The sequence below is a fragment of the Scyliorhinus torazame genome, chromosome 29 (genome assembly GCF_047496885.1).
Source record: "Scyliorhinus torazame isolate Kashiwa2021f chromosome 29, sScyTor2.1, whole genome shotgun sequence".
In the NCBI taxonomy this organism is placed as follows: domain Eukaryota; kingdom Metazoa; phylum Chordata; class Chondrichthyes; order Carcharhiniformes; family Scyliorhinidae; genus Scyliorhinus; species Scyliorhinus torazame.
The window spans coordinates 26787744-26801047 of record NC_092735.1 but is presented as its reverse complement, the minus strand read 5'-3'; the positions used below and the strand labels follow the sequence as shown (position 1 = coordinate 26801047).

The 13304-nt window shown below is 47.2% G+C and overlaps 1 protein-coding gene across 2 annotated transcripts in view; it reads right to left on the bottom strand.

The window, feature by feature from the left end:
* The window catches only part of LOC140403966 (DNA polymerase delta catalytic subunit-like), a 306416-nt gene that overhangs the window by 135082 nt on the left and 158030 nt on the right, over positions 1–13304 (bottom strand). For both annotated transcript variants that reach the window (XM_072492263.1, XM_072492264.1), the window contains exons 18-20: positions 9125–9291; positions 3748–3852; positions 254–394 (exon numbers count right to left, since the gene is read on the bottom strand). In XM_072492263.1, the coding sequence (XP_072348364.1) occupies positions 254–394; positions 3748–3852; positions 9125–9291 (413 nt within the window). The remainder of the gene's footprint in view (positions 1–253; positions 395–3747; positions 3853–9124; positions 9292–13304) is intronic.

The following is a 13304-nucleotide window of genomic DNA, read 5'->3' as shown; positions in this document are numbered from 1 at the left end:
ACCTCCACATCTTTGGACACAAAGGGCAATTGATCATGGCTAATCCACCTAACTGGAACACCTTTGGGCTGTGGGAGGACATCGGAGCACCCGGAGGAAACCAATGCAGACACAGGAAGAACGTGCAGACTCCGCACAGTCATCCAAAGCCGGAATCGAACCCCGATCCCTGGCGCTGTGAGGCAGCAGTGCTAACCACTGTGCCGCCGTGCCTCCCTACAGTATAATCCACTCACTTGATAGCTTTACACACCTGCAGGAGGTCAAACTGCACTCTTCCCTCGATGTTGATCACTTTATTTTCTCTACGACCCATCTGTCGAGACTGAAACGAGGAATCTCGGATTACAGATTTAAGGCTGGGGATACGACCCAGGAATGGGAAAGTCGTCACCTGAAAAAGAATAGGAGTTACTCTGATTGCTACATGATGGCGACTGTAAATCACAAGGATAAATAACACAACAGTGTTGATGCATTTGTGTCCTTTTAGTGCCCAATTAATTTTTTCCAATTAAGGGACAATTTAGAGCAGCCAATCCACCTAGCCTACACATCTTTGGATTGTGGGGGCGAAACCCAGGCAGACACGGGGAGAATGTGCAAACTCCACACGGACAGTGACCCAGAACCGGGATCGAACCTGGGACCTCAGCGCCGTGAGGCAGCAGGGCAAACTCACTGCGCCACCGTGCTGCCCGTGTCAGTCAGATCTTAACCAATGCCCAAATTACTGAATCATGTAAGTATTATTGATTTTTTTCCCCCCTAATTGCAGACTGGCACCTCAAAGACAGTAAGGGGAGCGCAACTAGTGTGCAATAAAAATATTTCAGCCTTTCACTGTTTCCCTCCCATAGTTGATAAATCTTGACAAAATGTTTGAATGGTTGAATAAACACCAGATGCGCTGTGCAGAACTACCCAATTCACTTTTTCCAATTAAGGGACAATTTAGCGTGGCCAATCCACCTACCCTGTGCATCTTTTGGGTTGTGTGGGTGAAGCCCACGCAGACACGGGGAGAATGTGCAAACAACACACGGACAGTGACCCATAGCCGTGAACGAAGCCGTTACCTCGGCGCTGTGAGGCAGCAGTGCTGCCCTACGTGTCTTACTTCTCACAGTAATCCTGGTGGAATTTCCTATACATGGATATCGGTATCAAGGCTATGACTCATCTTTCATTCCCACTTATCTTCCACTTTCTATGTCTTTTATCGTTGACAAAGGGTCATCTTTTCTCTCCCTATAGATGCTGCCAGACCTGCTGAGATTTTTCAGTATTTTCTATTTTGATATTGGTATCATGGTGGCCACTTTTGGGCTTGGATGTGATGTCCTTCACAACCAGAAAGTTCACTGCCGCCCCGGTCTTCAGAATTAGCTACTTGGCTGTGCTATCAGATTACCGGTTGGCCCCTATCTGACCTGTCCACTGACCCACCAACTAAATTTCTAACCACAGACACAGAGATACAATCAAAGTCCAGTCATCTCTCAACAAGAGATAAAAGGCAACGGGCAGGGCAGCACGGTGGCACGGTGGCACAGCGGGCTAGCCCTGCTGCTTCACGGCGCCGAGATCCCAGGTTCGATCCCGGCTCTGGGTCACTGTCCGTGTGGAGTTTGCAGATTCTCCCTGTGTTTGTGTGGGTTTCACCCCGACAACCCAAAGATGCACAGGGTAGGTGGATTGGCCACGCTAAATTGCCCCTTAATTGGAAAAAATGAATTGGGTACTCTTAATTTATTTTTTAAAAAGGCAACGGGTTGAAGTCATCACTGGACCTGCACGGAATCATCGAGTGATGCAACACAAAACACCACCATTTAATCCAAAGTCCGTGTGTGCCAGCTCTTTTGTAGAGTGGTCTTTCCCCATTACCTTGCAATTGTTTTCCCCACCTATTTATCCAACTCTCTTTTGAATGTGACTATTTAATCTGCTTCCAACACCCTTCTAGACGGTGCATTTCACAACTAGCCGCATCCAACAATGTTGCCTCATCTCCGGTTCTTTTGGAAATCATCTTACATCTGTGTATTCTCGTTACCGTACCCTTCTACCACTAGAAACACTTCTCCTTATTTAATCTTTTCAAAACACCTCATGATTTTGAACATCTCTTTCAAATCTCCTCTCAACCAAATCTCCTCTCAACCCTCTCTGCTCCAAGGAGAATAATCCCAACCTCTCCAATATCGCCGCCTTGGTACAGTTTTAGAACATCTTTCTTGTACCCTCTTCAAGGTTTTGACATCTCCTGGTAGCTGTTTAAGAATTGCAATGACCGAGGTTTAGATGGCTGCCCTCCCTCTCAACCATCGGCACTGTGCGGTACCCAGAAAAAACCTGAAGGGTCGCTCTTTTACATCGAATTCACAGCACTGAAACGTCATTCCACTCCTTCCATTCTACTTCATCCATCAACATATCTCTCTATTCCTGTTTCTCCCTATATCATCTCATTACGACATTCTTTTATAGTGTCACTGGGCTGGGATGGTATAAAAAAAACACTGACGAACCAACATCATAAGGACTTAAACTCACTTCCCTCCCGCCTGATTTCTTGAAAACATTAGAATGCGAAACAGTGACAGAAAGGATTGTTACATTTACCTACGAGCAATGTCGCAAGCTCAATTAGTAACTCAAGAATCAAGGGGCAAATCACGTTACTCTCACTCACCTCTTATTGATTAGTTCACACCAAACACCAGTAAAGGCTCACACCTCCCCTTTCGGTTAAGCGAGAGAGAAAGGCTTGCAGCGCGAGAAGGCAACGGTTTCAAAATTGATTCTCAGTTCCCCTATAAACACCGATTGCCCTCAACTGCAACTTTCAATGTTTAGGCCAGGCTCCAGGAAGCCAGAGTCCACAGAGCCATATCCACCTGCCCTTAACCAGGATGGACGCATTGTAGAAATATAGGGCTGGATTCTCCCAAAATGGGATAGGTCCCACACCGGCGTAAAAACGGTGGCGTTTCACTCTGGAGTTTCCTTTTAAAAAGATCAGCCAATTCACTCACCTTCAGGGGGTTAGCATTGACCCAGAGTGATTCATGCAGTTTTAGCTGCGGATACGGGCCCCCGCACATCCGGTTTTGGGTCCACGCATGCGCACGGCGGCGGCCTCCAGCGGCCGTGCCGAGCGCCATGGCGGACTTGGACCGCCGAGGCAGCTGGAAAATGTAGGCCCCCCCCCCCCGATCGGCCGCGCGCCCGAAGATCTGACCCCGTTGATCTGTCCCCCGGCCGCCTATAAAGCCCCCCCCCCCCCCCCCCCCCGGTGTCCATCTGCCCCCCCCGCCAGGGAGGCCGCGGACTGAGTCCACAGCCGCCATGTGAGTTTCCCGAACGGCGATAGGTGGTTAGAACCACAACGTCGGGAACTCGGCCGGTCAGAAGCGGAGATTCGCTGGGCGGGCCTCTTGCAATGGCCCCCCCCCCAGCCGCGCAGACTACTCCGCGAACACGCCGATTCTCGGGTCTCGGAGAATCGGCGGACTGGCGGCGGGCCCAATTTTGGCGTGAAATTGGATTCTCCGCCCCCGCGCCAATGCAATTTTGGCGCCGGGCTGCGGAGAATCCAGCCCCTGGGTCGTGAAACCACAGTTGTTGCAAAGACAAGAAACCAGACGTAATGTGAAATCAGGACCTTTTAAGGAAAATGCTCTCTTAAAATCTCTACTAAACAAGCAGAAAGGTGGCTGATAATTGAGCTGACATATTTACCTTGAGTGTTTGCGCCCGGTTGATCAGGTATGGCAAGTCAAAGTTCTGAATGTTGTAACCAGTAATGATATCGGGATCAGCCACTCGGACAAACTCTGACCAAGCCTGGAAAGAGAAAAAAATATTAATGTCCAACAAGCCTTTTATACGCAGGTAATAATAATAATAATCGTTATTACTGCCACATGTAGGTTTGCATTAACACTGCAATGACGTTACTGTGAAAGGCCCCTAGTCGCCACATTCAAGCGCCCGAGGGAGAATTCAGAATGTCCAATTCACTTAACAAGTACGTCTTTCAGGACTTGTGGGAGGAGACCGGAGGAAACCCACGCAGACACGGGGAAAGCATGCGGACTCCACCCAGACAGTGACCCAAGCCGGGAATCGAACCCAACTCCCTGGCACTGTGAAGCAAGAGTGCTAACCACTGCGCTGCCGTGCCGCCCAGGTCAAGTACCCTGTATCCGTAAATCTAAAAACCGAACCCATCCTAAACCTCATCGACCTTTCGCGTGGGACGTTTGGTTGGTTCTTTGCACTGCTTACCTTGCAATTCTTGTGGTGAACATGTCAAAAGAAACTTATTACATGTACCCTGTAATTTATTATTCAGTGGTACATCTTACTTTTCTAGCTATCTTATTTACTGTAGACTACATCTGCTCTCAGTTTAGGCTATAGTAATGCCAGCAGACCTAGGCCGATATGCAGTGTCCAAAGCACAAACTAATCGGAACACCAAAACGCAATCGGTCATGAGGGTTTCGGGCAAAGGTTACTCGACCTGTAAATACATAACATATATTCCAAACTGTAAATCAACATAAAATATGCTGGGAATGTGTGTGTGCTCTTAATGGTTCAAGCACCACTCAGGAACAGAGATTCATTTAGTCAGTCAAGGGATATGGAACTAAAGCAGATGAATGGAATTAAGATACAGATCAGCCTCAATATAATCATATGGCAGAACGGTTTTGCCGGGGTTGGGGGGGGTGTTGTTGTTGTTCTGCTTTTGTTGCAAATAACCACAGTTCACTGACAGTTGCGTTGAACAGCCCCACCTCTGACAGCAAGGCTGAGGTCAAGAGCTAGCCGAGTGTCAAATCATTTTTGCGGCCCCTTTTCATCCTAGAATATTTTAGAACATCAGTTTATTGCCCCACTCTGGAAAGATCCAGGCTGGGGGATAAATGTGATATTCATCTCAAAGATGTTCAGGCATCTGAGTAATTTGTGTTTAAGATCACAGCATGCCCTCTATTTAAAGCCATCATCTCAAATAACGAAAGGCACCGGATACACATCTGGGCGTTATCACTGATGAGACTGGCAATACTGAAAGTCATTTCAAGAGTACAGAGCTATTTTGTGTTAGCACGTGGGGCAGGACTTTTCAACAAGAGTTTTCAATCAACATGAAGGTCGGAGAGAAGCAACAGACAGCAGGGTCACTGAACAGCCCGACTTACACACTGCAGCTCATCTGTCTACTGAGGAGTGGGAAGTGGTCCTGTCGGAGCCCCACAGAAAAGAGAAAGTAAATCAAACTCACTCAAGCATGGTATTGTACAGTAATGCCAGAGTGACTTGACAGCGAAACTACCCATCTGGTTATCGAATGATGGAACACAAAATTTTACATCACATTTTACAGCACAGAAACGATGCCAACTGGTCCACGTGAGGCTCCCCCCATCCTACTTCATCTCACCCTATCAGCATAAACTACTATTCCTTTCTCCCTTTATCCAGCTTCCCCTTAAATGCGTCAATGCTATTTACCTCAACCACCACATGGCAGCAGGTTCCACATTCTCATCACTCTGTGGGTAAATGGGTTTCTACTGATTTTGTTTTTGTGACCATCTTACATTTATAGTCCCTCGTCTTGAAATCCGTCAGATATTTTCTCTGTGTAGTGATATGGGACAGGGTTTAGAGAACCCCAAATTGTATCATGGAATTCACCTGACCCACAACTTTTAATAGATTGTGGTACGGGGAGCACACGGCCCACTCTACAGGTGTGGTACAGCAGAAATGGAAAAGTATTTTTTAAAGCAAAACAATGTTTATTCTATGAACTCAAGTTAACCATTTTAAAACATGCAGTGAACATCTTAGCAACCATCAATTCAAGTACAACCCCCAAAGAATACAACACTAAGTAATTCTTACTTTCCTTTTAACATCCATAAGACTTAAAAAATCTTTTAACAGAAGCACATCAGGTTAAAGTCACTACTGAGAGCAGTTATTAGTTTTAAATCACCAAAGGGTCGATTTACATTCTTTAGATTACAGAGAGAGACTCTAATACACCTTCTGGCTGTGACTGCAGCTATCCAGCTCTGAAAATGAAACAAAAACACGGCCTGCAGCAAACAGCCTAAAACGAAAGTAAAAAGCTGACAGACAGCCCAGCTCCACCCCCTCGGACATCACTGCAGTAATAAACACCCATTTCTTAAAGATACCTCACTACAGCTATTTATATACACACCCATTTATAAACAACCATTTCTTAAAGGTACTCTCACATGACACTAGATCTTATCAAACTCCTTCACAATTTTAAAAAGCTTCATCAGGTCATAGAATCATAGAACCTCTACTGTGCTGAAGGAGGGCATTCATCCCATGAAGTCTGCACCGGTCCTCAAAAAAAGCACCCTCCTTAAACCATGAGATCATTAGTCATAGGAGCCCACTGAGCCTCCTCCGCCATTCAATCATGGCTGATATTTTTCTCATCCCCATTCTCCTACCTTCTCCTCATAACCCCTGATCCCCTTATTAATTCCTTAATTATTAATCAGCCCACTCCCCCGCCCTATCCCATTAACCCCACCTAACCTGCACTTCTTTGAACACTAAGGAGCAATTTAATATGGCCAATCCGCCTAACTTGCATACGTTTGGACTTTGGGAGGAAACCCGGAGGAAACACACGCAGACAGGGGGAGAAAGTCACCCAAGGCCAAAATTGAACCCGGGTCCCTGGCGCTGTGAGGCAGTATTGCTAACCACTGTGCCGCCCATAAGGTCACCCTCAGCCTTCTCTTTTCTATAGAAGAGTCCAGGCCTGCTAAGTCAAACATCACCACTAGGAGTTTGTTCCATCGGTAGCTCGCCTAGAGTCTGAACAGAAGCCAAGAAGAACATTGAAAGTGACCCTTCCTCACCCACATGGTAGTATAGTAGTTGTAGCTATAGACCTATGGCCCTTTAACCTAGCATTCATATAGAGCAACTTCATGCAAGCGGCAGAAGAAGGCAGCTTAGCTGATCTTTATTCCCAGAACCCCATCCCCATTCTGGACTGAAACCAGGTGACACAGGGCTCTACGCAGTTCTGCAGCAGATCAAAAGCTGATCATTCATTCAAACAATCCTTTGTCAAAAATTTATTTTCTACAATAAAGAAGAGGAGGGAAAGTGTGTAAACTAAACTTATTCTTAGCGAGACCTCAAAACGAGTTCTCACTTCCACTCAAAAGCCAATGAGCGCGTTATCTTGCCTTTGTCTGCTGAATCAATACGGGTTTTGTGTGATGGTGAGAAACTGCATAAACTATTACTGGGAGATGTCAGGAAATGTTGCTGGGATTGATACCGACAATAGAAAGCAATGGTTCTCCATTTTGTGATATTTATACCAGGACATGGGTCAAAGCATATATTGCCCATGAGTTACCAAGTTGTATGCTAGGCCACTTCAGGGCTTGACTGTGGAGTACGGACATCATTTGTAGGTGAGAGCCGGCAGAGATGGTCGATTCTCTTCCTTGAAAAGGGTTACCAAACAATCCAACAACTTTCACGGCCATTTTTTGTTTTTTTTTAAACTTCCGGTGACGGGACCGCAAATGACCAGATTTACTGACTTCGAATTCACTGCTTGCCACGCAGAGATTTGAATTTACGTTTCTCTGCGTCGTGGTCTAAAGCTGCAACTGCTAAACTATCATACGTTCTGAAGCAAGAAGAAAAAGTCATAAGAACAAAAATATACTGACCAAAGAAACAGGCTAGATCCCCCATCCCCCTCCCCTGAATGGAACAAAAGTGCCAAGGGTGAGGTTGTGAACACTCAGCGAAGCATGGAACAGCCTCCCCCGCCATGTAATTATGACTGATCATCATACTGGCTGGTTAGATCTAAAAGTGGAGAGGTCCGAAATACAAAACCGCAAAAAATTCTTTTTAAAGGTTTTACATAAATTTACCTCTTCGTTCAAGAAAGCACACCGTTAAAACCTGTCCTTTTCTGAGGTGAGGGGGTGTGTGGGGAGAGGGAATTAATTAGTTATACATCAGTACATTTTTAAAAATGATACGTCGTTATCAAGAAGGATTCAAGTGCATAACCCATTCTGCAGGATAGCACCAAACTTGCAAAGGGCAAAAGATGTAAACCCTCTCCCTTCGCCAACCCACCCCACCACCATCTCAAAGCTTGGAGGGTGAAGGCATCACAAGGCTCAGTGCTAAACCCACAAATGGCCAGGCTCAACGCAAGTGCCGAGTTAGCCATAATCGGTCTCTGCTCTTTTGATTGTCAGCTGCCACAGCTCCCTCTTGTGCAAGACCACACTTCGCAGGGTCAAGTCTCACTCCAGCGACTTGAGCTCAGAATTCAGGTGGACAGACCCCTGCTGTGCTTGAGGAAGGGCGGAGGTTCCTCTTTGTAGATAACAGGTTAAACCGAGCAACCCCCCTCTATCGCTCAGGTGGACATAAAAGATGCCCTGGCAGTATTCAAGCAGGGGAGGTATCTCCAAGCCCAGCCAACATTTACCCTCAACCAACTTCACCAAAACAGATTATCTGATCATTATCTCAATCTCATTTTCTTTATTACAACAATTGCTGCACTACCTGGCAGTGAATCCCTTTCGGACGTACAGATAAAAACAAGCGCCATTCTATTTCTTTCAGAGAAAATATAGCTAGAAATACACACTGCAAGCAGTGACATCTGCTGGAAATTACATGAGGATGTAATGTGTTCCTGTAGAGTCAAAAGGCTGAACGATAACTCACATAGAATGGCTACTAGGACACGATACAACTTGGCTGATGCCTTTGAAATCGTGGTTTGGTCAAAGTTAAGGCCCGGGAGTGGGTTAAAAAAGGTTTTTAATGTAATCGATGAGTCGTTGGATGCACAGCAATGAGAGTCATTTTTCGACTTCAGCGATAACAGTTTGAGCAAAGCAGCAATTTCATCCTCAGAATGGGAAACTATACCTTGGGCAGAGTAAGATTTATCATACGTCTGTGGCATCTGGATAAAAATCTCCAAAGATCCAGTGCTGACGTTGCACATGCACATATCCCCCATCACCTTCCACCCCAGTGCAAATACCTTAAGCAGCTCATTCTCCTTCTCAAAGCACAGGACCTGTGAGCCCACGATTCTAGCACAAGATCGAAGGGTGAAGACATTACGGATGAAGGGGTCCTTTTCGCCCTGTCGCAGCATCATGTTGGCAATCTGTATCACAGGGTCCTTGTCAGCCTCTGGAAAAATACCTTCAGGAAAAGAAAAGCAACAATTCAAAGAGAGACAACCGGAGCCAAAAATAACTATTAACTGTCGCAGTGATATTACATCCACAAAAAGGAACAGGGAAGTGATCAAGCAAACATTCTCAAGTGGTCATTAAAATTTCTCTTAGGATCAAATCATCTAGGGCGGCACGGTGGCGCAGTGGTTAGCACTGAAGCCTCACAGCGTCGAGGAACCCGGATTCGATCCCGGGTCACTACCTGTGGAGGTTGTACATTCTCCCCCTATCTGCGTGGGTCTCACCCCCACAACTCAAAGTTGTGCAGGATAGGTGGATTGGCCATGCTAAATTGCCCCTTAATTGGGAAAAAAGGAAAATATGGTGCTCTAAATTTATTTACAAAAAGGATCTAATCATCTGAATATATGGCTCAGGCGAGGGAACATAAAGCAGCGATGTAGCAATCCCCAGTGACGGGGAATGCTGTGATGTAGATTTCACATTGAGAATGTTGTGGACCATCAATAAGGGCACATAAAGGAAAGCAGGAGAGTAGGGAACGGGAGCGGTTGCTGCAAGAACTTCGGAGGGTGGACAGGCAATATGCGGAGGCACCGGAGGAGGGACTGTACAGGGAAAGGCAAAGGCTACACGTAGAATTTGACTTGCTGACAACGGGTACTGCAGAGGCACAGTGGAGGAAGGCACAGGGTGTACAGTACGAATATGGGGAGAAGGCGAGCAGGTTGCTGGCCCACCAATTGAGGAAGAGGGGAGCAGCGAGGGAAATAGGGGGAGTGAGGGATGAGGAAGGAGAGATGGAGCGGGGAGCGGAGAGAGTGAATGGAGTGTTCAAGACATTTTATAAAAAATTATACGAAGCTCAACCCCCGGATGGGAGGGAGGGAATGATGGGCTTTATGGACCGGCTGGAATTTCCCCAAGGTGGAGGAGCAGGAAAGGGTGGGACTGGGAGCACAGATTGAAATAGAGGAAGTAGTGAAAGGAATTAGGAGCATGCAGGCGGGGAAGGCTCCGGGACCGGAAGGATTCCCAGTTGAATTTTACAGGAAATATGTGGACTTGCTCGCCCCGCTACTGATGAGGATCTTTAATGAGGCAAAGGAAAGGGGACAGCTGCCCCCGACTATGTCCGAGGCAACGATATCGCTTCTCCTAAAGAAGGAAAAGGACCCGCTGCAATGCAGGTCCTATAGACCTATTTCCCTCCTAAATGTAGACGCTAAGATTCTGGCCAAGGTAATGGCAATGAGGATAGAGGATTGTGTCCCGAGGGTGGTCCATGAGGACCAAACCGGGTTTGTGAAGGGGAGACAGCTGAATACGAATATACGGAGGCTGCTAGGGGTAATGATGATGCCCCCACCAGAGGGGGAAACGGAGATAGTGGTGGCGATGGATGCCGAGAAAGCATTTGATAGAGTGGAGTGGGATTATTTGTGGGAGGTGCTGAGGAGATTTGGTTTTGGAGATGAGCATGTTGGATGGGTGCAGCTGTTGTATAGGGCCCCAGTGGCGAGTGTGGTCACGAATGGACGGGGATCTGCATACTTTCGGCTCCATAGAGGGACAAGGCAGGGATGCCCTCTGTCCCCATTACTGTTTGCACTGGCGATTGAGCCCCTGGCAATAGCATTGAGGGGTTCCAAGAAGTGGAGGGGAGTACTTAGAGGAGGGGAAGAACACCGGGTATCTCTGTATGCGGATGATTTGTTGTTATATGTAGCGGACCCGGCGGAGGGGATGCCAGAGATAACGCGGACACTTCGGGAGTTTGGAGAATTCTCAGGATATAAACTGAACATGGGGAAAAGTGAGTTGTTTGTGGTGCATCCAGGGGAGCAGAGCAGAGAAATAGAGGACTTTCTGCTGAGGAAGGTAACAAGGGACTTTCGTTACTTGGGGATCCAGATAGCTAAGAATTGGGGTACATTGCATAGGTCAAATTTAACGCGATTGGTGGAACAAATGGAGGAGGACTTCAAGAGATGGGACATGGTATCCCTGTCACTGGCAGGGAGGGTGCAGGCGGTTAAAATGGTAGTCCTCCCGAGATTCCTCTGTGTTTCAGTGCCTCCCGGTGGTGATCACGAAGGCTTTTTTCAAAAGGATCGAAAAGAGTATCATGAGTTTTGTGTGGGCCGGGAAGACCCCGAGAGTGAGGAAGGGATTCTTACAGCGTAGTAGGGATAGGGGGGGCTGGCACTACCGAGCCTGAGTGAGTACTACTGGGCCGCCAATATCTCAATGATGAGTAAGTGGATGGGAGAAGAGGAGGGAGCGGCGTGGAAGAGATTGGAGACGGCGTCCTGTAGGGGGACTAGCCTACAAGCTATGGTGACGGCCCCATTGCCATTCTCACCGAAGAAATACACCACAAGCCCGGTGGTGGTGGCGACTTTGAAAATTTGGGGACAGTGGAGACGGCATAGGGGGAAAGACGGGAGCCTTGGTGGGGTCCCCGATAAGAAATAACCACAGGTTTGCCCCGGGGAGAATGGATGGAGGATTTGGAATATGGCAAAGAGCAGGAGTAACGCAACTGCAAGATCGGTTTGTAGATGGGAAGTTTGCAAGTCTGGGAGCGCTGACCGAGAAATATGGGTTGCCCCAAGGGAATGCATTCCGATATATGCAACTGAGGGCTGTTGCAAGGCAGCAGGTGAGGGAATTCCCGCAGGTGAGGGAATTCCCGCAGCTCCCGACGCATGAGGTGCAGGACAGAGTAATCTCAAAGACATGGGTGGGGGGCGGTAAGGTGTCAGATATATATAGGGAAATGAGGGACGAGGGGGAGATTATGGTAGATGAGCTGAAAGGGAAATGGGAAGAAGAGCTGGGGGAGGAGATTGAGGAGGGGCTGTGGGCGGATGCCCTAAGTAGGGTAAACTCATTGTCCTCGTGTGCCAGACTAAGCCTGATTCAATTTAAGGTGTTACACAGGGCGCATATGACTGGAGCACGGCTCAGTAAATTCTTTGGGGTAGAGGATAGGTGTGCGAGATGCTCGAGAAGCCCAGCGAATCACACCCACATGTTCTGGTCATGTCCGGCACTACAGGGGTTCTGGGTGGGGGTGACAAAGGTGCTTTCAAAAGTAGTGGGGGTCCAGGTCGAACCAAGCTGGGGGTTGGCTATATTTGGGGTTGCACAAGAGCCGGGAGTGCAGGAGGCGAGAGAGGCCAATGTTTTGGCCTTTGCGTCCCTAGTAGCCCGGCGCAGGATACTGTTGATGTGGAAGGAAGCCAAGCCCCCGGGGGTGGAGACCTGGATAAATGACATGGCAGGGTTTATAAAGCTGGAACGGATTAAGTTTTTGTTATATATTATTTATTCTTTGTTTATAAAACAGGTCATTGTTATTTATACTGTTATATTATTGTGTGAAGGATACACAATGTACTGTGACGGTTGACCAAAAATTTTCAATAAAATATTTTTTTTTAAAAAAGAGAATGTTGTGGACCCGAGTTCAATCTCGGCCCCGGGTCGCGATCCGTGTGGAGTTTGCACATTCTCCCCGTGCCTGCGTGGGTCTCACCCCCCACAACCCAAAAAGATGTGCAGGGTAGGTCAATTGGCTACGCTAAATTGCCCCTTAACTGGAAAAATAAATAATTGGGTATACTAAATTTATTTTTAAAAAGAGAATGCTGTGATATAGATTTCACAGTGACTGAGAGTGCCGAGATGTAGATTTCAGAGTGACGGGGAATGCTGTCATGTAGATTTCACAGTGACGGGGAATGTTGTGATGTAGATTTCACAGTGACAGGGAATGCAGTGATGTAGATTTCACAGTGATGAGGAATGCAGTGATGTAGATTTCACAGTGACGGGGAATGTTGTGATGTAGATTTCACAGTGACGGGGAATGATGTGATGTGGATTTCACAGTGACGGGGAATGCTGTGATGTAGATTTCACAGTGACGGGGAATGTTGTGATGTAGATTTCAGTGACGGGGAATGCTGTGATGTAGATTTCACAGTGACGGGGAATGCTGTGATGTAG